The sequence below is a fragment of the Pseudorasbora parva genome, chromosome 13 (genome assembly GCF_024679245.1).
Source record: "Pseudorasbora parva isolate DD20220531a chromosome 13, ASM2467924v1, whole genome shotgun sequence".
NCBI lineage: Eukaryota > Metazoa > Chordata > Actinopteri > Cypriniformes > Gobionidae > Pseudorasbora > Pseudorasbora parva.
Window position 1 is genome coordinate 28,815,883 of NC_090184.1, and position 24,841 is coordinate 28,840,723.

General features: G+C 36.4%; 2 protein-coding genes across 4 annotated transcripts in view; one reads left to right on the plus strand and one right to left on the minus strand.

The window, feature by feature from the left end:
* The window catches only part of gnai3 (guanine nucleotide binding protein (G protein), alpha inhibiting activity polypeptide 3), a 354,328-nt gene that overhangs the window by 289,771 nt on the left and 39,716 nt on the right, over positions 1–24,841 (minus strand). The window lies entirely within an intron of this gene.
* alx3 (ALX homeobox 3) lies at positions 17,753–24,779 on the plus strand. 3 transcript variants are annotated; one of them, XM_067412658.1, is made up of 4 exons: positions 17,753–18,180; positions 21,941–22,215; positions 22,835–22,960; positions 23,709–24,779. In XM_067412658.1, exons 1-4 carry the CDS (start codon positions 17,853–17,855, stop codon positions 24,066–24,068), a joined length of 1,089 nt encoding a protein of 362 aa, XP_067268759.1. In that variant the 5' UTR covers positions 17,753–17,852; the 3' UTR covers positions 24,069–24,779. The 3 variants fall into 3 exon arrangements, with proteins under 3 accessions (XP_067268759.1, XP_067268761.1, XP_067268760.1); XM_067412660.1 differs by having other exon boundaries at positions 22,835–22,897; XM_067412659.1 differs by having other exon boundaries at positions 21,944–22,215.

The following is a 24,841-nucleotide window of genomic DNA, read 5'->3' on the forward strand; positions in this document are numbered from 1 at the left end:
AATGCTAGAATGCTCTTGTCATAACCTGGCAACATTCGAGGGTCAGATCATGTGGAGGAAGACTCATTTGAACAAGAACCGGGGCCAAGTGGAGAGTTTGTGAGCTCTCAAGCTGAACGTTTTTGATTGCGAGATTTTACTACAGATGGTAAACAAAGCAACCACATGTTGAGTCCTGTATATCTGTAATTATGACTGCATGTGTGGATCTTTTGCTCAGGCCTTTGCATACACAAGTCTACTACTTTAAGTCAGGATATCAGGAAAAGTCCTGACCTCACAAGCTCAACATGCCCCTTTTAATAAAACAATAAACATGGGACAAGTCTCGCAATCCACCCCCATAGCAGCCGGCCACATAACCAGGGTCACCCCTGAAAGAGGCCTTCCTTTTATCCCCGTACCAGCCGATGGCTACAAATACTCCGAACACAAACACAAGCTCACTACAGATGCCGGTCACTATTTTAAGCCATCTTAGTCAAATAAAGTTGCACAGGAAAAGAAGGTAAATATTTCCACTCATACCTTGACTTTTTGAAAAAAGAGCCGCTGTAAGTCTTTATTTACGCTTGGCTCCCCCTATGTGATGTCCTAAAGTGTTTGAAATCGAAGCCCTGCCACAAAAGAGGGGGGCTCACGGGGGTCCCAGACACCCAATACCCCACGCGCTGCAGGCTCAGTTTGAAGAAAAAGAGCACAATTGGATTAGATACCAAAATATGAGCAGTGTTTGTTTTAATCAGTCTGGTGACACAGGGAGCTTTTGAAAGCACTAGGGAGAGAGAGAGAGTTAAGACGAAGGGAGAGGAGATGGGGAGAAGGACAGCTGTCCTGCAGACCTGATACTGCATTTGGAGACAGGGGCCTGCGGTCTGGGGGGTGCTTGGCCATGAAGGGGTCACAGCCAGGGCTCTATAGTCCATAGTCAGGGTATAGCAACCAGTGTTGGGGGGTAACTCATTGCCATAACTTGAGTTACGTAATCAGATTACTTTTTCAAGTAACTACCCAATCATGCATTACAGCAAGTCATGTATTACTTTTAAAATTACTTAAGTTACTTTATTTTCCAATTTATTGACTGACCGCTCTCTTGTCCCAATGCTGAAACCTTATGCTGAACCCAATGCTGAAAATCGTAAGTGTGGAGTTGTTGTGTGTAAGCATGATGGTTATTGTATAGTTCCAGGCTCAATGGGAGCATTACTAAATCTCATTAGCACGAAAAAAAGAAAAAAAAATCAGTATTCCTTAAAATGAATAAAATCTGTGAAATGCAAAATCAGAATACTCCATACCTCCAATACCTCCATTAATTAAATATGTTAAATAAATTAAATATTTGTATGCATTCAATCTTACTTTATTGACCAATGTACTTGCTGCTGACCTTTAATGATTGTTTTTATTGAAGTTTTACCTAAGGCTTATCTACTTTTGGTGAGAAACGGTCTTTACATTTGCTCGAAAATATAATTTTTTTTGTTATAAAAAATCAAGCCCAGCCCAGGTGAAAAAAAAACACAAAAGTAATGTATAGCATTACTTTTCAAAAAAATGAACTAAGTAAAGTAATTAGTTACTTTTTAAGGGAGCAATGCAATATTGTAATGCATTACTTTTCAAAGTAACTAAACCCAACACTGATAGCAACATATTTATTTTTGTGTTTATAATTGTGTTGTTTAACAATATGTTTAACAAAGTGTCTTTCCAAAAGAGTTGTGAAAATTATGTGATCTAGGACCTTTATACAGAATGTGTATAATCGTTTTCATCAGTGACATCCATTGTTTGAGCATATGTGTAACTTCTCAAATAATTTTCTCTTTACAATTGCATTACTGAGGGAAAATTACAGTAACATCTATATAGCTGAGTCAATGTATTATATTAGATAGAATCATTCATTATATTGTTAAATTTAATTCAGTCAGGGAAGAGTCGGTAATTGAACTGGATGACACTTGCAGATTAAGAAAATGCGAAATGTAAATAGCCAAATTCCCAATTGCCAAAATTCGGAGTGTATCAATGTGATCTTGCTAGAGTGTGCGGCAGTGCTGTGGCATGATTATTTAATTGCTGCGAACTGTTATGAATCGGTATGAGAGCGTGGATTGGGTTCTGGGGAATAGGGTCTTCAAAAGAACAAATTCTACAGCTCAAAGAAAAGCTAATCCATTCCACACAACAGTTGTTTAACAGTGTATGGCAAAGAACTCAGTGTTTCCAAATGCACTTTTAAATCGTTTTTTAAAGGTATGTTTAGGAGAGGCTGGCAATGGCGATCTAGCTTTGAAAGCATAAGATCCCAGACTGTCTTATACTGCTGCAGATTAATTTAATCATTGATGGTGTTGCCATTGAAACGCATAAATATGAATCATGTACCCTTCCGAGTATGACAGTGTTTCCATCTCTTCCAAATTAAGGTAGTTGTGGCGTGAACGGAGCATAGGAATTATTGTTTTGTTCAGGAGGAACTGAAAAATGCGACTGCTGTTTGTTTGTGATGCTCTGTGACTGACAAAACGCGCTGATGACGTGGAATGTCTGTGCGAGAAGGGTGGATGTATGAAAATGCATACGTACGTTAACAGGCAGGTAGGACATCATATCATTGCATTGGACGAACATTGTATGGTCCTATGACTTCCAAAGACTGTACATATATATATACATCTTCACCCCTTAAAGGGATAGTTCACTCAAAAAAGAAAATGTTATATTAATCTGCTTACCCCCAGGCCATCAAACATGTAGATGTGTTTGTTTTTTCAGTAGAACACAAATAAAGATTTTGACGATATGACGCAGTTGACAGGTGACTCCCTCAGACGTCCCGGGTCCTTGGTTAAAATAGCAATTTCTCACAATTTACAAATAGTTGGAAACATTTGGGATATTGTAAGAACTCAATTGAACAAAAATATATAACACTGGCCTAGTGATTTTTGGATATTTGACTGCAAAAATACTACATAGTGCACCTTTAACCTTGTGATTGCTATTAGGATGTGAAGAGACTTTCAAACAGCATAGCAAAAAAAAAAAAAATCAAATCACCCTGTCTTTAACTTGACACAGTGTTTTAAAGATTCTGTGCTGCATGTTCTGAAAACTGACATCCGTCTATGTTGTTTGCAGTGGAAGCTCTGTCAGTCCACTTCATGTAGTTATACATACAATTTTAAATCTGGTGGATTGCCAGAATAATTGCTTAGTCATGGTTTGAAAATCTGAAAAGCAGACAACCCAATATTAGTTATTATTGTTTATTATTGACAACATACTTTTGTGCAAAATCGAGTATGTTACAAATGAGCAATTTAGGGAATCAAATCATGTCTCCATGAACAGCGAATCATATTTTCTTTTATACTTTTATTTGTATATCTCTGTCACACACATACATAGTTTGGGATCCATTTTGGAGTCAGTCAGTCAACTCCCTTCTGAGTACTTTGAATCCTGTTCATCCAGTTACTGAATCCTTCAGAGCTGGTACTGAGTGCACAACTGACTCCCATTGAGTCCTTTTTTTTCTAGTATTAAATCAAAATAAACTAAAAACTGATCTGTTTTGTCACTGTTTGTTCATGACAACATGCAATTAGAGACAGGTTTATTGTAATAAATTAACAATTTTATTCTATAACAACATAAAAATAATGTGATAAGACAACATAATAAACCAAACAAAACAAATTGAATCTGCTGTGTGGCTGCTCTAGCTGGTGGACCATGCGTGCAGTTCAACAACAACAACAACAAAAAAAACAAAAGATTTGGATCTTTCTCAAAATGCTACATTGAGGACAATGTGCAGGGTAGTGAGTGAGCTGGTGCTCTGTAGACTTCGCCCAAAGGCTAAACCTCCTCACTCTCCCTCAGCAGTCAGAATCCCAGTTTAAAGGGGGGGTGAAATGCTGTTTCATGCATACTGATCTTTTTACACTGTTAAAGACTTGGAATCCCATACTAAACATAGACAAAGTTTCAAAAGTTAAGGTGGACGTTTGATGGGAGTATTTCTTTGTCAAAAATACTACTTCCGGTTAGTCATAAGTTTCGGCAAGTTTTTTGAGATCATGCGTCCCCATTGACGTTAGTGGGGGCGGAATTTCCTTGTATGGGCCTTACGGACAATTCTACCGGAAGCGCGTGAGAGAGAGCGAGGGAGAGAGCGAAAGCAACAGCCTGCGCGTGAGAGAGAGCGAGGGAGAGAGCGAAAGCAACAGCCTACGCCCATCAAAGCGGGGCTTGTAGGATGCTGGACAGGTGACAATTACACATAGCACATAACAATGTCACCAAAAAAGTGGGTTTTTGGTTGCCAGACCAAGACAGTCCTGCACAGATTCGCCAAAAACCCCGCGTTAAGGCAACAGTGGATGTAATTTGCTTTTCCGGATCAGCAACTGAGTTGCGCGAATGTTTATATCTGTTCGCTGTTTCATAAACAAGGCCCAGCTCGACGCCGAATTTTCCCAATCGCCTAATGCTGAAGGATGGAGCAGTCCCAACGTTAGAAGGGTGAGTGAGACTGCTTTTAGTCACCTTACTGTCTACACAAACCACGCGTAAACACACAAACACACGTGCACAACTGCACTTCCCACATGTACACCTTCAAAGACAAAAATACGACGATATAATTCAAGTATAAATATGTAAATAACACAAGCCGCTAAGCATATTATATAGTTAGTGTATAACTTGTAACTTACCACATACAGACGTCCTGCTCTAGTCGTTTTTGCTGCTGCTCCTGTTCAACTGCAGCCTCTGGGTCTGATTCCGGATCATAGATGTATGGCTGTATCCGATTAAAAGCCATATTTTTATTTTGAATAAAGTTTTTTTCCGCTGTTAGGGATGCACTCGACTCAACACACAGCGCGCTGCTGCACACGTCATTATTTAGCTCCGCTCACACGACACGCCCCCACCCGCTCGGCTTTTTTCGGAAAGACTCGGAACAGCGCATCTTTCATATATAATTATTAAAAAAATAAAAACTTTTCGGAGATATGCAGGATGCAATGCTACTCTATAGGTACTCAAGATTGACATGACACTGACTGAAACTGAGTGTTTCACCCCCCCTTTAAGTTCCGTTGACTGTAACGGAATCCCTCTCTCGGAAGTGCAAATCCAGCTGCTGCTGCGCTTCAATAAATTAGATTTTCTGCACTGCTTCAAGGATGTAAGTCTCCAGGGCACAGTTGGGCAGTAGTGCCATTATCAATACATAGATTTGTGTGTGTGTGTGTGTGTGTGTGTGTGTGTGTGTGTGTGTGTGTGTGTGTGTGTGTGTGTGTGTGTGTGTGTGTGTGTGTGTGTGTGTGTGTGTGTGGGTGGGTGCGTGTGCGTGTGCGTGCGTGCGTGCGTGCGTGCGTGCGTGCATGCACACTTATGTTTCCATATAAGATTTATTTTGTCAACATAGCTGCATGTTTGTTAGTGTCCATTTGACTCAGATGTCAATTTAAGCTAATAATGCTTATTTCAAATCTGTATTTTTAAAACTACATAAATCATAATTTTGTTTGATGTTTTGAGTTGGCTAACTTAGAAACAGGGGCTTATATGCCTACTCGATGATAACAATGACACACTTGCTCTGTATATATAATATATATCTTACTTTAATAAGATGAAAATTAAGAGTGTATAATATACACTCTTAATTTTCATCTTATTAAAGTAAGATATTTTTTTTCTCCATTCTGGATAGCTAGGTCCTTGTGATGAGTTTTGCTTAGTCTGTTTCAACTTGATTCTATGGATTCTTCATTAATTTTGTTTCTCCTTCACAATTCTGTCTTTAAAATTAAAGTTTTTTGCTGAATGCGATGGCAAATTTACTTTAGCGTCTTTATTCTAAAAGGTTCAAAATCTCTATTTCTCTCTCCCTTCTATTCCTTTGTACTTGTGTGAAAGGCTTTTAGCAAATGGAGCATTAATCTGATGCTGATTTTGATCGTCATCTGCTTCTCATTGCTTTAGGTGCAGAGTATTTCCAAACAGTTTAGGTTTTGATTCCAAACGTTTCTAATTCAAGGTCAGTCGCTGTCATTTAGAGAGAGGATTGAATTCACATGAAGTAGTAGTAATGTTCCTGCTAGGATGTGTGATGTGGTTTCTCATCAGCCTCTTTTGGAAGTGAGAATAGTTGCTTTTGAGTGCTGAAATCTTCATGGTTGTATTGCTGTTAGAAGAGCTTTGGTAATAAAAACGTTTCTTTTTTCCCCTTTTCTCTGTGTTCTTGAACCTCAGTGTAGCCATGAAGAGTCTGTGAATGTGCTTGGTCTGTTTTGTGTGTGAGCCTGTGTATGTACACAAGTCCCTATGTTATTGTGAGTGTCTGTGTGTCCTTTTTGAAAAAATCAACTTCAGTCCTGCGGATGTACGAATTCGATTCTCAAACAGAAGATAGACAGCAACGCAAATGAAAGGTTGCATTATGCCCAGCATCTGGGTGGTTCTGTGAGGGGTCAGAGCGCATGTCCAGTGCCTCGGGCCATCAGGATGAGCTCCGGGGCACGTGAAGATGACCCGAGCTGTTCCTGTGCAGTTACGCTTGCACAGCTGCTGCAGTCTGGCATTCAGACCGGTCCCGCAACCAAAGGCCACGGGCCAAATTTAGGTCACTGTCCTCCCTCTTGCACTGTATTTCAAGGTTGCAAATACCTGCAATTTGAAATGTGGTATTAATTTGATGCCTGTATTCATCACAGATATTCATTGTTAATCTGAAGGCTCCATTTCTTATATTTAAGAAAGTATGATCCATCTTGCTATTTAGTTATGCGTCTCAAAGTAGGACTATTATAATGTGATTGATTGTTATGCTGTCTTCACATGTTATCAGAATTATCATAAATATGAGTTTCCTAATTCCTAGACATGAATGCCCTCCCATGTCATGTTTACCACTGAGAAGGGCGGGCCACAAACTTTAAACATGGCGGAAGTGGGAATGATTGCTTTCATTCTTTATTAGTTTTTTTTTTCCAAAACAGCTGCATCACAAGTATAGTGCATATTTAAATATATGACTAATCCTTTTGAAGCATTTTGTAAGCCCTATGTGTTTTACACACAGCGAAAATAGACTGTAGCCTATTTGACCGAAATTCCAAATTTGTCTGCTGACTGGTGAATATGATTGTCATTGAATGGGATGCTAAATAGCCTATCATTTAATAAGCCCTTAAGTCTTTAATAAGATTTTCCCCAAGTAGGCAAGAGTAAGCATGATTCTTTCCGACAATAAGGAACTTGAATAAATGCGACGAGCTCGTAATCACGACTTCAGAATTGGGAATTTTCCGATGGCACATGAAAGCCCCATTAAGTGTCATGTGTCCTTCACTCACAGATGTATAGTTTAAAAGGTATTTTTATTTAATAAAGGTATTTATTCTCAATAATTTATTTAGATTTTTGTTTTTCTTTTGGCGCCATAGAGTGAAAGCCAGAGGAGGACAGTTTAGTGGCGTATTTTTACTCTGCTTCATTTTTTCCAGTGTCTATAGTTTATCAGTGTTTTTCTTTAGAAAAACTTTTACTTCACAACATTACAAAGCATTATGTCATACTTTTACTGCACTACGTTCCATATTAAATATAATTTAATAGCCTACTAAATTACATTAAAAATGTTGTAGGCTACTGTATACTTTTGCTCAAGTAAAAGTAATTCAAAGTTTTACTTGAGTACAAGTAAGTACTACATTTTAATGTAATTTAGTATTAAGGGGAAGGGGAAAAAAAAACACTTTTATTTATGAAATGTAGTGCAGTAAAAAGTATGACATTATATTTTATGATTTGGAATGTAGGGAAGTAGCCTACAAGTTTTCCAAAGAAAACACCGTTTAAGTATATACTTGGAAAAATGTACTTAAGTAGAAAGTAAAAATACTTCACTTCTGTCTGCCTCTGATAAAAGCTAGCGGAAAAATCCATTTAATTTGTTTTTGTTTCCTGCTTCTTGGCGTTTGAAGAAACCCAATGAGCGCCCCCTGGAGTACGATACGTTTCCCTCTTGACCATAGCACTGTTATCTCATCCAAAACACATTTATTGAATTGGTCATTTACTGAAAAGTTATCTAGCCTACATTTCACCAGAGACCGTATAACGAGGAAAAAACAACGGAAAGGTGAATGGGCGAAATCATATGGCTGTATGATTTAAAATTAATCGTTTTATTCTAAAACATTTCGATTTTTTTTAAATGTATATAGGCTACTGCCTTTTTTATATTGAATACATTTTTAACAAAATAATAATAATTTAGTTCGAAATGTTGCCATTTTTAATGAAGACTAGCCAATTGCCACATGCGAGAAACATGTAATCTAAATATCAAATATGTAGATTTAAGGTTATGTCCTATCCTATTCTTCGTTGATAGTGATGTTTGTATTTCTATTATTTTCTTTTTTCATTTTAATATGTTTTGTTAATGGGAGATTGTGAGCACATAGCCTAATTCATTTAGATTTGAAGAGGCGAAATATAGTTTTTGAAGGGAAAAGGACCGGGGTTGAACCTTTATGTTTACTTTTTTCTTTTACCTCAACAGGGGTAATTTTATCAGTAAATGCATATTGAGGTCATCTTCCCCTAATTATTTTATTTATTTAAATAATGTATACGTTTTCCTAATGTAGCCTATTACATTTTGTTCTCATTTGTAACCAAACGACCAATGCACATATAGGCTATACAAATAACATAACATAAAATAAAGGCCTATTTTAAACGACCTAAAGCCGTAACAATAATGTTTAACTGTAAGTGGACTCGCCTTCATTCTCCGTGGACGATGGCTTGAGACAGACAGCTGTTCCTCCACTCATCCACCAATCAGTCCTTCAGAGTCCGGCTTGTCCATCGTTTCTCAACAGGGGTATTCAGAGAGCATCGGGGGCGCTGGAAGCAATCATTTTAAAAGGTGGGCGTTTGTTTAAGTAGAATTACGCCAAAAGATTCACTACGACACGAACAGAAACATGTAGCCTATAACTAATTTAAAATATAAATGGCGCAGTATTCCAAATGCTCAGTCAATTAAAACTGTTATTTTGGATTCACTGTATAGTAGACTAATAATAATAATAATAATAATAATAATAATAATAATAATAATAATTGTAATATTCCACGCAGCCAAAAATGTATTTGTTTGCGACAAAAAACCTGCAAGGATAATTGTTTGTCATTTCGCTTAATCCCTAGGCCTATATATTTTTGCCCTTTGCCTGTTTGACAGTTTTTGTAGCTCCCAATTTCTTTTAAATTTAACAAATAGTAATGTGTATACTTAACTCTATTTAGCAATTAACAGGTCATAAAGCATAATGCGCGTATTATGATCTCTCTATAAAGCGAAATAACATTGCTTGCAATAGGCTACTCAGGAGCATTTCTTAGATCCTTATAAAAAAGAGAGAATATCTATGTGTGTGTGTGTATATATATATTTACAATTGCCTATATTTTTATTTGAAGTAGGCCCTAATGTAACCATAAATGTGTGTGTAGACTGCTTCCAAAATATTCTGGATAGGCTGCTAGAAATGACAGTGAAGCTGATTGTTAATTCACGAACAGTAGACTTGAAGCTATTATTGGCCGCTTCATGACTCGATGGTGACTTCCTCGAAACAGACAGAAAGCTGGCACGGATTTAACTTAAAGCTTTGAAGCGACATGACCACTCATTCGTTTTTCGGTGACAGTTTAAAAGGGCTCTTTCTGTCCCGAATACGCATGACTCATGAAACAGCCACAATGCTTGTGTCGAGAAGAAGGGTCTATTTTAGGAAAACAAAATTTAGGAATGAATGAATGATAGTATAGCTACACAACATGCACAAGACTGTAAATTATTCTTGTTTTTTAGCTTGCAGAAATTTTACAGTGTTATTTTTGGCATGGTCAAAAAAAAAAAAAAAATTTCTTTGTAGACTTTATTTTAAGACAAATCAACCAGTCTCTCTCAGAGCAAAATTGGCATGATTGCATCCTTCAAAAAAAAAAAGTAGGTACTTCCTTCTTCTTAATCCAAGGGATATCAGGAGGGACAAGGACCTTAAACTCTCTGAATTACTGAAAAATAAAATAGACATTTAGAAGAAATCTACAATAACATGTTTGAGAGGCTTTATGGATTTAGGGCAGGGTGCAGTACAAATTGCATACCAGAAAAATTATATTTAGAGGGACATGGTGCTCAAGGAATGTTTTGACTTAGAACAGAGGTCCGGCCTGCATGGAACAGAGGAGAGGTAAAATGGGATGCTTAGCCAACTCTCCGGATTTATCCATATCTGAGAAGAGAGTCCCTGCCTCAGGCTGCTGCTAATGAAAATCCCATGGCTGAGCATCTGAGCTTCAGAAACTTCTTCATGGTCATTGTGTGAGCACCTTTAATTGAATCAGAGCCACAGGTCACAGAGACTCTCCGCCACCAGCTCCCCCCCCTTCAGTATAAACACATTTAGGGATTATTTATTTTTTAGCTGTGGCGTGCGTCCACGGCAGCCAGGTCAACTGATACCCAGATGGTTTCGCTGAGGAGCCTGTTTACGGATTCCTGCAGTCAGAGAGGAGGAAAGCGAGGATCTTTAGGCATGTCGCTGATTAGAGTCACTCAGCTTTACAGGAATGATAAGAGCACGATGAGCAGTCAGGCCTGCTAAGTGAGCTCAGCTTGCTGTACATGCGATATAGGCCTAGTTTTTTTTGTTTGTTTGACTGAAAGATATGGGTAATATATAGGGATATTCACAACTGAATTAAGAATGCTTTTTAAATTCCAGGTTTGAGTTTGCAAAAAGAATGCTGAACTGCACTTCAAATTTGAATATAAGAAGTTTAATTGAAATTAATTGAAATTCATAGTCATTTATATGAGTCATTTTTAACTAAGCAAATTTTGTTACATTTTGTAGATACACTGTAAAATCGAATTAGATTTACTTTAAAAAAAAACATGCAAACAGATTGCTTTTTTGAAGTGTTCACAACAAATTTGTATAAGGTCCTTAATTGACATGAAATATATTTTATATAAACTATATGATTGTTTCCCTTCCTTTAAAACCAAATAACTGTGATTTCTTGTTGCATTGCTGCATCAATAGAAAGATAAGTCATTCGAATGAAGTTCCAAGTGCTCAACCAAATGGAACACTGATCACCATAATGGTGAGTTCAAACAAAAACATCAGTTTATGAAGTCAGCTTATGTGATGTTCTCTTAAATGTTTCAGTTGTATTGACAATTAAAATGACTTTGTGAAATCAGTGAATGCAAAGAGAGAAAAATAACTAGTGGAGGAAATGAGCCAAAATTCTAAGATCGTTCCCTCCTCAAAGCTTATTATTAATTTAATGTTGGGTTTTTTTGCTTGAAAATGGCATTCAAAATGTATTCTGAATAGTACTAGATTTTTACAATTACGGTGAGACTTTAAGTAAAGTTAATTAGAAAGAGTTATGTTTGATTTTACAGTTTCAAATGCAAATTTGTATTTAATCATATTTATTAGATTAACTTTTGTGGACCATGCAGGAACATTTTTATTTCTCAGAATAAATTGCCTGTGTGGAATTTCTATGATTTTGCTATTCAGTAAATTCCTCTTCCTTTTATCCAAATCCAAATTCTAGTTCAACTTCTTCTGCGGCATGCTAATTCAATTCAACATCCAATTCATGAATTTGAACAAGGAATCGATTCTGACGTATAAACAACAATAGACATTCAATTTCTAAAAGGTACAAAAAGTTCCTCTCGGAAGAAAATTTCGAAGGCACTCCTGCGGGGAAAAAACGCTTTTGGTAACACTTTGTTTTAGGTTTCAATTCTCTCTATGTATATAAGCATGTATATTACTAGGATATTGGCTGTTTATAAGTACGTATAAATAACATATTAATGCCTTTTTTTGCGTGACCTTATTCTACATCCCTTAATCCAACCCAATACCTAAACTTAAATGCTACTAAAACTACCTAACTAATTTGAATTATCTGTAAATTAGGATTTTCTAGAGGCAAAAGTTGTAGTTAATAGAGAATGTGTTCCTCATACTAATGTTAATAATGTGTAAATAATAAATGAGTTCAAATTTAACTTTGAACATCATCATTGCATTCACATAAACTCTGTTTGGAAATATAGGCATCTCTCAGTACTCTCATGCAGTCTGGAGCGAGCCAGCGAAATAGCGTGGGGTTGTTGAGGGGACAGTCAGTCTGTTCTTACCCAATATCCCCCGCACACACACATACAGACAGGCCCTTCTTGAGTGCTTTCTGAAACAAACTCCCGCTTCCCAGACTCCCTCTGTCATGTGCTATGACCTGGGGGTCGGCAGCTGTCAATCAGAGCTTGGGCTTCAGCTGGCCATCAAACTGCTGGACAGAGGGAGCGGAAGAGAGAGAAAGAGCCCTCAGAGGAAAAGCCATCCTCTTTATATGGGATCATCTCTCTGCATGCAGGGCACATAATTGAATTACTGCCCCTTCCCCTCCACATATTCCAATGCAAACCTGTAGGCTGGAATGATAAAGACCGTCCACACATGATCAGAGTGTGTGAATCAGATTGTTAAGAGCACAGAGGTTTCCCTGTTTAAACACAACTGATGCTGCATGGTTTTGTTGAAACCATATCCTAATCTCTAACCAACCCCTTAAACTGTAGAAAGCACCAAATCCCAGCATTTTTAGAGTGATCTATCTATCTATCTATCTATCTATCTATCTATCTATCTATCTATCTATCTATCTATCTATCTATCTATCTATCTATCTATCTATCTATCTATCTATCTATCTATCTATCTATCTATCTATCTATCTATCTATCTATCTATCTATCTATCTACAGGTCTGTCTGTCTGTCTGTCTGTCTGTCTGTCTGTCTGTCGGTCGGTCGGTCGGTCGGTCGGTCTGTCTGTCCGTCTGTCGGTCCGTCTGTCCGTCTGTCGGTCGGTCTGTGTGTCTGTCTGTCTGTCGGTCGGTCTGTCGGTCCGTCTGTCCGTCGGTCTGTCTGTCTGTCTGTCTGTCTGTCTGTCTGTCTGTCTGTCTGTCTGTCTGTCTGTCTGTCTGTCTGTCTGTCTATCTATCTATCTATCTATCTATCTATCTATCTATCTATCTATCTATCTATCTATCTATCTATCTATCTATCTATCTATCTATCTATCTATCAGTCCATCTGTCATCTGTCCATCCATACTTCCACCTAACCATCCATCCATATAATTTACAAGACATTTTCTATTCAATTCTCGTTCAGAGCTGCAGCCACACTGAACAACTTTTATTTGGTTTCTTGCTCATGACAGATAAGAAGAACTAATAGGTCAGGTACTTTAGGTCCAGCGGTGTGTGAATTGAAGGTCTCAGAAGGGTCACATCCAACTGTCTGCTCTGAATGGAATGAAAAAAACGAGAGGGGGAGAAAGGGGAAAAGAGAGACTGTGGGCCACAGACTGGACTGATTTCCTGTGTGAGGTCATGCCAGGGACAGGTTCAGCTGCCCCAGGTTCAGGAAACAAGAGTGGCCACAAAGCCGCAGCAAGCGGCGGAGCGAGGGTCAGCCGTTTGATGACTTACCAGAAATCCGAAGAGCTGCTGGAGATTTACAGCATGGGCAGAGATTGGTGTTTCCTCCTGATCTATAACCTGCAGAGTTTTGGTGGCTGGAGTTTAGGTTATCAGGGTCTTTTAATGAAGGACGGACGCTGTGAACCTCTTTTTTCTCTCTCAGTGAAAACCTTTATAATTGAATAGCGTTCTTATCTTTTTTCAGGATTCAGCCGTTCTCTTTGACACTCGAATCATATTCAGTTCAAAAGGAGACTCATTCGTATGCTTAACTACATGTTTTATATTCTGAACATATTTTTCTGCTCTAAAATGGCTGCTGATCTGTTTGATCATAAATTGCATTTTTTTTTCTCTATTGCCGGTTGTCATATTTTAATGATATCAGCAAGCTATTGAAGTAGAGGAGAGCATCAGCTCTTAGTCTGCTTTCCTGCAGATGCAAATGATATGGCTGTGGTGGTTGTGCACACGCCAACTCTGTCAACACCAAAGTTAAGAGTGCACTGGTTCCTGAGGCCATCCAGCCAACTCAGAGTCGATATTTACTCCAAACGTGTCTTCTGGAGTACATTTTCTCCACTGGGTTTTTGATTTCAAGAACACGCCATCACCTCAGGAAATGTTCTCTATGGGACTTCAGCCATTTAACACTGTGCCAGAATCACAACTCTTGGCTGATCACACATAGGAGAAGTGTTCAGGGTGCACTGCATACACAGTACAGTATTCACATAACAAAGACATACTGAAGTATCGGGAGAGTGGGGCTAGTTGTCACACTTTTTACTCCAGTGAATATTTCTTAGATTAGGTTTTTTTTAATAGTCAAAAAAATTATATTGGCACAATGGCTTCAAAAAAGATACTGCACATTTACACTATATTATTGCCCAAGCGGCATAAACAGCTAAATGAACAAAAGCTGACCTTTTTTGACAACATTCCACAAGCATGCACTAAACTGAATTATTAAAATTCACAAAATAATCTTAATTTAAACATATTGGTTAAACTTTATTTGGATACACTTTATTTAAAGGTTTTCTGTCATTTTTACAGTTTAATTATATATATTGTTATATATTTAAGTACTGAGTAATATATATTACATAGGGTTATGGTAGGATTAGGATTTTTTTGAGGGTTAGTTTCACGTAATTATGCATAATTTACTTTTATAATAGTACGTACATGTAACATAAGAAGGACACTAAAATAAAGTGTTACCCTTTTTTTAAGGCCTATACTGAGTAATATTAATTAAATAGGCTACATGTAGTTAAAGTTAGGGTTTGGTTTAGGGTTAGTTGTAATTATCTAGCCTATCATTTAAGTAGGCCTACATAAAGTAATGTGTACGTCACCTTAAAATAAAGTGTTACAAAAATAATTTAACTGTTTCAAACAAACAAACAAACAAACAAACAAAGCCACTGGGACGGGAAAAAAATTGTAATTGGATTTTTGATTCCAAACCCTTAGATGTAGCTCTTGTGACAACCTTTCTGCAGTCTCACCAATATGTAGCTATAATTTATTTTTAAACAATTACACGCATTTCTCCATTTTCTTCAACTTTCCGTGTATTTAATCGTGCTCGATGTGGCAGTATCATTTTATAGACAGCATGCGGTGGTCCTATTCTACTCAGAGGGTCTCCAGTTTTCGCCCATGTTTCCAGAGCTCCCACAACATAATCTAAGTCATGTTCTTCATTAATCGGGTTACAAACATGCCACTGCAACCACGAGCGGCTGGCCGGTCATGTCCTTTTGATTAACTTCTGCTCGGTTATTAACGGGGCTCTTGGTGCCTTTTAGGATCACTATAATGAAAGACGGCGTTTTTACTCTCTCTTTTTCATCTTCAATCTCGTCTGCGCACGGCTAAATGTGGGCTGTTTGCTCAAGGCATCCCGCTAATTCAATTTTTTTTCTGTTCTCCTTATTTGTAACAAACAAAATTTACTCTCTGCCCATTACAAATTAGTATATGTCCCTTTTCATAGCCTACACAAACCACAATAACCAACTTTCATGAGAGACGTTTATAATAGAAGTTTATGCAACAAAATAACAGAATATGAGATGTAGGCATGTGTTTAGTTTTGCCGAAGAATACGACCTCAGTGACATACAAGTGAATCAGTATTTAATTTAAGTTTTCAAAAGACTATGCAGTTTGCAGTGCAACAAAACAACTTGTCAGAGGAATGTGAACGAGATATGATCTCTTCCGTATTCCCAAAGTCTGTTAGCTTGGTGAATTCATCGTCGGATGAAGCGGTTCTTATGTGGGCTGACCGAGCAAATGGACTTGATGTTTACACACTTGTCCGTCAGGTTGGCTCCACGCGGCCTTAGATATCCAAAAAACTGTTAGACATCCTGGAAAGCAGCGCAAGCCCTTTAAGTGCTCTATGTTTAGAGATCTTTTGCAGAGATTTGAGCAGCCAAGTCAATATCAACAGTTTTGAATGTCTTAATTCGATCTCTGGATGTCCGAACTGAAGCAACTCCACATGGAAGGTGATGTTTCCCCCCCGCAGGGAATTATTTGGTGGACAGTCTGCAGTTTATGGTATTCCTAACGCTTTTAATTTTAAACCCAAAATAACAAAATTATTATTAAAACACAATTGTTTCTGCTTGAGTGTCTTTTAAATGTATTTTTAAGAAGATCGAGCAGAACAAGTAATGGATGCAGCAGACTTTCGTTTTACCCCTACAGCAAACCCAATGCTTCTACAAAAAATCAAGAACGATAGTGACATTATCCCATTAGATATTTGGTTTTGATAATTGTTTCTGTATCAGTAAAGTTGAAGTTCTGTGCTTTTGCGATGATAGAAGTGGAAAGAAGTGACAGGTGAGTTGATCACACTGATGCATTTTATATCAAAGATTTAACATTTTCTGTAATGTTTAATAAAGATACAACTGGATCAGCTTTTTAATATTTTTTAATATTAAACATATTAGCTATTTTATACATATTAATGCTGCACTGGTCATAAACTTTCTTAATTTCTTGTGTAATGTGATGTTTAAACTGGCGATGTTAACATCTCCCTGTTTTCCGATAAATAAATTAGCTGTTTTATATGGGCATTTAATTATTTCGACAGATTTTGGGTTATGTATATACAGCCTGTATGATATGTGTGGTTCGAAAACTTTCTTGTGACGTAAAAAAACGGAATTGAAAATGTTTTCTCATTTGTAACTATAAAATAATGAATGAGATATATATATATATATATATATATATATATATATATATATATATATATATATATATATATATATATATATATATATATATATATATATATATATATATAATTTTTTTTAAGTATATATTTTTTTTCCTGTCTGAAATTCTATATGGCAGTCTAGCTACTATAGTTTTACTGTTGCTTTAGGCTATGATTGTTTCACATAGCCTAGTTGTTTCATTCTGTAAACCAAATAACCAAACCTCGTTCATGTTCATCCATAAAAAAAACGATGTCTCTTTAACGCAGACTGGGCCTAATTTCTGAATTATAGGCCTAGGCCTATTTTGTCCACAGCCTAACTAAAAATGACATAATGGCATTTCAGCAGTAGCTGGCTGGCCTACATTTGGGTGGTCATAGATCCGTAAATATGACTGTAAAATATATTTTTTTGTCATCGACCCTTTATGTAGGCTTCCTACCTAGATAAATCATAATCACATTCATTCAGGGCATTTATTTGGGTAGTGCGCGATCACCGGGTTGATCGATCATCGCCTCTGACAGCGACCGGCGGCGTCACGCGTAAAATGTTCCTGGATCGAAACTCCTCAAATCTGGATTCGGTATACAACTTGGGTGATTTAAAGTTATAAGGGCCCAGCCAGCCACAATTACTCGATTTAATCACATTGTCCTATCTCTCATAACAATTTTGTTTTATAAGAGAAAATGTTTTGGAGGTAAATGGTTAATTGACAGGAGCCGCGCACGTGATTGATTTCTGGGCGTATTGAATCAGACCGATGTCTCACTCTCTCCCTCCCAATTCACGGTTCTTTGTTTCTGATCCTCTAAATCCCACCCACTTGAAATGAAGAAGTGGGGAAAAAATCCCCATCGCGCTCGCTTATACACTAACTTGTCCCCTGCTAATAGCATCCTAGTCCACTATTTGCGTTCTCGTGCTCGGGACGAGGTGATGGAGACTGAGAGTTGTTTGTCTTTCTCCTCGCCTCCAAACAGGATCACGCCGGAGAACTCACCGGGTTTGGAGCATAATTCCGGCTCTTTCTTTCAGTGTGACGACCTTCAAAAGTCTCCGCATCTTCCTCTAGCGCATCGGCATGAGTTTTTTATGGGACGCTACGCGGACGGCGGCTCCGCGGACTTTACGCACGGCGTCAGCACAACAACTCCCCGCGCATCGCCTGGAAAACATAGCAAATTTATGGAGAATATGAATCAGGATCAAAAACCTTCTTCGATCACTGAGAAGAACTCGTCATTTTATGAAACTAATTCCGATGGTAAGTTCTGGTGGTAATTTTGGTTTTCACAATAGTCAGCGGTGGATAAAAAACACACACACACACACACACACACATACACACGCACACACACACAAACACACACACAAACACACACAATAGGCTATAATAATATTAATTCACAAACTTTAGAAAACTTTTCAAAAACTCCATCTGAAAAACCCCATCTAATAACGGACTGTTATGTAGAACTGTAGAAATGTGTCAAGACATTAATGGCATATCTTAAAAGTTTGTGGCAATTGAAAATTGAAATAGCCTATACAAATTTCTCTTAAAATGATATTAGATCAAATAAAATGGTGTTTATCCGTGATGATTAGAGGTAGATTAGGCCTATTTTAATATTTCATTTAATTATTAATTTAGTTTTTTCGGTCTAGTTCGATTGATGTGGAGTCTACCTTTAAGCATTTTGGAAACGGTCGGCTTAATGTCATTTTTTCATTTATTTATTAGCTTAATAGTCTTAAGTTCTAAATATATAAGAATCTACCATTACTAAAAATATACGAGATGTCTCAATAATCGAACAGTAAACACGTAACAATAAGGTATTAAGAAAGATACCGACATCTTAAACACATGAATATATGAAGAAATCGTATTTGATTGGTATTTGGGTTTCTAGTAGTTTTTTGAAAAATTAAAATGAAAAAAAAAAAGATGTTTGGATATTTGGATCTTCAAGTCAGTGTATTCGTTGCTATGTTCAATGGATTTTCTAAATAACAAAACTTTGTAATTTAGCCTATTATATATTTTATTTAGGTTATACTTTCGCTAAAGGCTATCTAGCCTACTTACAATAGTTATATAGGCTTTAAAATGTTTTAATGAAGTTGTAGAGATATTTGTTAGCCTACTAGATATTTTATTATTTTGATCTTGGAAAAAAAGATGGACTTTTTTTTAACGGCTGAATGATTTCTTATATTAGAACTGTGTATTTTAGTAGTTTAAGTTCAGGCCTTCTCCCAATTCGTCCTCAGACTTTTCCATAATGATAAAAATAAAGCATTTATAAAGTTATAGGATTATTGACACTTATTTAAAAACAGGCGATTTAATTGTTTTTATTCTCTCGCAGGGCTAGAATGATTTATTTCAGTCTTAATTTCTATATAGCAGGCCTAAAACATTGCGATGTGAATGCCTATTGCACAAATCCAATATTCAAGCAAAACTGTATTTGTCTGCGCAGATTTGAGGCCTGACTCGTTCGCGTTAAAGTGCTTACTTTTGTCACATATTTTAAAGACGAACATTGATTTTTCATTTGAGATGTATGACATAACCGGTTGTATGCTTGTGGGTTTTAAATTCGTTTAATTTATAAACGATATTGTTGATATTTACCATTTTCCATAAATCAATAAACAGGTTTCCATTTCTGGAATAACTCAGGCCTATTTGTTTTAAGATCACGAGACTTGTTCAGCCAGTATCTTTAGCCTTTTAATTGGGAACCTTATACCTTATGGGGTGTGTCTAACAAATATAGCCTGGATTTGATTGGTCAGAAGGAACTAGTTTAGTTACAGTATAAGGAACAGAACAAATGCAGGGCTGTTTTTTATAGCTATATGGCTGCTGTGGTTTTGGGTTTAACTTATATCTTATATATCATATATCTTATAGTCAAAGTCTACACTGCACTTACTTTACTATCTATTCTCAAAAACAATTTTGTCATTTTTACAATAATTGGGTAAATAATTAATTCATCAGGCTATGGAGGCTATAGAGACATTTTAGGATATATTTACTACACATGAAAAAGGAAATGGATAAAAAGTTGATAGATAAATTACAGTACAGTATAAAACTGTTCTTGACAGTTCTGTTCTTAAAAGTGAGTTAAGCAGTTTTTATTTTAGTTCCTAAACTATTTCAAGAGATCAAATATAATTCACTTTAAATTTATATAGCTCTAGTAAATGGCTTCCTCTGTTTGGCGAAAATTAAATTAGGAAGAACCATAATTCTTTTTTGCTACTTGTAATCACTGAGCAAAGAGACACATTGAGCTGTAAAGCAAACTGCCTGAGGACATTTTATGACCCAAGGTCAGATGTTTTTAATATCTATTCTAAAGTTAACTCTATTTTGTGAGGAAACAGCATCAATTCATCGTTCACTATCAAACAATAAGCTTAGCTATGAGCTTTAGATGTGCCTATCAGATACTTTTAATATAATCATTTTATGTAATGTCTCACAAACAAGATTTGTTTTTTGTTTTTTGTATGAATTTTATATAGAGCTGCATGTATTTTTTTCATTTTATTGACCTATGATCATGGTTTAAACATTATCTCTCCATTCTATCCATTCAGGCAACTATGAGAAATTGCATAAAGATATCTGAAAACATCAATTTACATATAGAGGGTAAATGAAGCATGTGTTTAATTTGCTTCAATAAAAATGAGGAATACAAATATTGCATTGCAATTTTTCTCAATGTCTCTAGTTTGGATAGAAAAAAAAACTAAAGCTGTATGTTTTTTTCCTTTTAAAACAGCACTTCCCATCCTTTATATTCTCTTGAGAAAAGCAAACGTCCTGTTTCAATGATGTTTATTATTATAGTGATTTTAACGGATCTTTTTCTGTTGTTGTTGTCGTCAAAATTCTTCGACTTCTTACAACCTTTTAATGTCACATCAGAAAAAGCTGTGGAGTTTGTAATGACATGCTTTTTTATTGTATTAAAAAAGTATCTGAGCTAGCAAAAAAGCTACATTCATTCTAAACTCAAGCCATTCAATCTCAGGTTTCAAGCTTAATCAAAACAGTAAGCTCAACTGACAGTGTGTTTTATTATCCTTTTTAAAGTATGTGGAATACTCAAAAACAGACAGAATATTTGAAGGAGGAAATGTTTGTCTTTTCAAGGTTGGTTTAATGGTCTACTATGTTTAATAAAAAGCAGAGATATTTTTGATTTTATGTTCCAGTCAGGAAGTATATTACAGAAAGTCTATTGATGGCTTACACGGCTTACAGTAACATATACAGTGATTGCTATTCATTTATCACATATCAACAATATGTGTTTTAGATGTTTTAGATATTTTTTTAGATATAAGATGTTTTATATTTAGGAAATATATTCATATTAAAACCTAGGTAACACGTTATTTTACAGTGTCCTTGTAACATTTATACTTAACAGTAAATTATGCATAATTAGATGCAACTAACCCTCAACCAAACCTTAATCCTACCCTAACCCTGTAAGCACATGTAGTTAATTATACTTAGAACTTAAATATATAATTGCACTGTAAAAATAGCATCTTAAAATAAAGAGTAACCAAAACCTGCAAAGTAATTTGGATAAAATAAATAAATAAATAAATAAATAAATAAATAAATAAATAAATAAATAAATAAATAAATAAATAAATAAATACAAAATTGTGGGATACATAAATACTTTTGTTTGCTGTTTAATTAAAACTCACATTTTTCACATGCTTTTTTTTTGTTAACCTGAGGTCACTTAGCACTGCCAGACAGCTAGCTATATCAGATTATGAAATATTATATAATGCATAAAAATGTAAAGCAAACAGTCATCAACAGGAGTTGAGGAGACAAGAAAAGCACTGTACTTACTCAGAAACGTATGTTTAATTACCCTGTGCACATTATTAGAAACTAAATGGTCACGGATCTGTGTTTAGTGGCAAATCTTGCCTGTTTGTAACTCATTCTGTCATGGTGTCAGCAGGAGATAAGACCCTACCCAAGCCCCTTGGCTATCCTGCATTAAACTCAGAGTGCTGCGGAAAACTGAAAGAGCCGTCCAACGAGCTGGCTGGAGACTCCATCGCTGACTCCATCGACCTTTCAGGCAAGAACAAGAAGCGGCGAAACCGGACAACTTTCAGCACCTTTCAGCTGGAGGAGCTGGAGAAGATCTTTCAGAAGACGCATTACCCAGATGTGTATGCAAGGGAACAGCTGGCACTGAGGACGGAGCTCACAGAGGCAAGAGTGCAGGTGTGTTCCACAGGCCGCTAGCTATGCATGTGTAAGAGGAATATAAGATTAAATAAGACTGGTAGCATTAAAAAAGTCATGATACACTGTCTATTGGTCAAAAATGCAGGGTCTGAGATTTTTCAAGGTTTTTGAAAGTCACTTATGCTCATCAAAGCTGCATTCACTTAATCAAAAAAATACATTCAGAATATTAATGCTTTGAAATATTATTAAAATTTAAATTAAAAAAATTTAACAATCAATATTAAAATGTAATCCAGTCTTCAGTGTCACATGATCCTTCAGAAATCATTCTAATATGCTGATTAAATGAAATAGAATATTTCTTATTATTATCAATGTTGAAAGCAGTTGTTCTACTTAATTATTATTGTGAAAATCATGATAATTTTTTTTTCAGGATTCTTGGATGAAAAGAAAGTTCAGAAATACAGCATTTATTTCAAATAGAAATATTTTGTAACATTGTCAAAGTCTTTACTGTCAGTTTTGATGTAGTCTAATAGTCTAAAAATGTAGTATAATTGATAAATATACCTGAGTTGGTACAACTTAAGAAAAGATTTATACATTCTGAAGTCTCAACCAATACTTCAGCTTAACGTTCTTTCCCCAGGTGTGGTTCCAAAACAGACGGGCCAAATGGAGAAAAAGAGAGCGCTACGGGAAGATGCAAGAGGTGCGAAACCACTTTGCTGCTACATATGATATCTCCCTTCTCCCTCGCTCCGACACATACCAGGTACACACACGAATACACAAACACAGAAGACACAGAGAGTGTAAGCAAAGCTTGAGAACAATCACATGTTTTTTTTTGGTGTAGTATTTCAGCATACACTGGGGAGTTGCTTTGGTTTAGTTGGAGATATAATGAACATTGTAACAGATTATATTTGTGGTCAACAACACGGAGAACACCATTTTTAACCCAAACTTTTGTTAGTTAATTAACACGACAGCTATTGGGGGCCTGGAAACGGTAACTTTTGAAAAAAGGTATGATGTGAAAATGGATGACATTATGCGCATGTGTATTAAATGTTCAAATAAAGGTGAGTAGCTTTTCTTTATAAAGTGACCGCCAACTACTGGCCTGGCATGGATAATACAGCTTTTTGTCATTTTTGTGGATCCGTGTGAATGCGGATCGTTTTGACAATGTTGTCCTCGGTACACAATAAATGGAAAAGAAAAACCTTTTCGTTTTAGTACATTTAGTGGTGTTTTTAGTGTTGTGTAAACGTATCCTTTTATCTGATGCAATGACATCAGTCTGGTCTCATGATACATTGCATTTACACATAAACATAATCTATATATCGGTTACTAAAATGCAAAAAGTAATGTAAAAGTTATAAATATTTATTGTTTATTTTTTATTTATGTTCTTTCCCCAGACAATATTCTATAATTATTATTAATTCTAATACATATTAGACTAATTCAATAATGTCTTTTTTGTGTGTGTGTTTTTTTTATGTCCACAGATGCAAAATAACCTATGGCCAAGCAGTGCGGGAACGGGAGGTGTAGGCGGAGCGGCCAGTGGTTGTGTTCTGGGCACGGAAAACATGGCGTCATCCTGTATGTCCCCTTATCCCCATCCTCATGGCAACCTACCCGGGCTTATGGGTATGTCTGCTTCTGCAGGCCATCCTCACCATCATCATCACCACCCAAGCCACCACCCTAGCATCAACGGGATATACTCGCTCCATGGCTTCCCAGGAAGCCTGGGGGCCCATTCCTTTGAACCCGGACCAGAGTCTGAATACAAGGCCTCAGGCCTGGTGGCCCTGCGCATGAAAACCAAAGACCCCGGGAGCCTGTTATCCTGGCCGACATGACCGCGCAGCTGCAATTGCGATGACATCACTGAGCCAACAAACATTTAGCATGCCTGCACATACCGCATGCTAGTGTTACTCAGAAACACAACTGAAAGACATCATTTTTAAATGCTCAATGTACAATTTCGATTTCATTTTTGCAGGCTTCCAGATGTTTTCATGGCAACGAACCATCTTGTTTCCGGACCCTTCCCCTTTCCCTAAGGAAGCATCTCTTTTGTTTGTGTGATTTTGTTGAAACCCAATGAGCCATAATGGGCTTTGCACACAACTTGCCTTAATATAAAATTATTTCTGGGATGAACTAAAACTGTAAAAATGATGTAATATTAATTACCAAAGAGGGTGTGCAACATGTTTATTTAAGTATATGTTAATGTTAATCTCATAGTTTCAGTGTATGCAGTGTTTTAGCCCCATTATGTATATATGTAGCCCCAGTCAATAAATGATTTTCCATTTCCCAACTTTGTGCATTCAAATACGTCACCACCTTCTTCTGCAGAAATCTCTGCAAATAGACTGCATTTTGTGTTGCTGATTGCTTATGTATTGCTTTTTCTCTTTAGCAATTTAAGGGTTTCATATTGTTTTTTCCTGATATCAGAGATTTTGTATTTATTTAATATATTTCTTATCTACTTGCTCATTTTTTTCAAATTTTAGATTTGAATTTAGATTACCTTAGCCATCATAATATTCACCTAAAACACCATAATAAAAAAAAAAAAAAAAAAACATTGTTAAATGTATTTTTTAACTAAATATGT

Coding starts and splice junctions, on each gene's coding strand:
- alx3 (XM_067412658.1), top strand. CDS start 17,853: ATGGAGACTGAGAGTTGTTTGTCTTTCTCCTCGCCTCCAAACAGGATC. Junction 22,216..22,834: donor TCACAGAGGCAAGAGTGCAG/GTGTGTTCCACA, acceptor TTCTTTCCCCAG/GTGTGGTTCCAAAACAGACG. Junction 22,961..23,708: donor CTCGCTCCGACACATACCAG/GTACACACACGA, acceptor TTATGTCCACAG/ATGCAAAATAACCTATGGCC.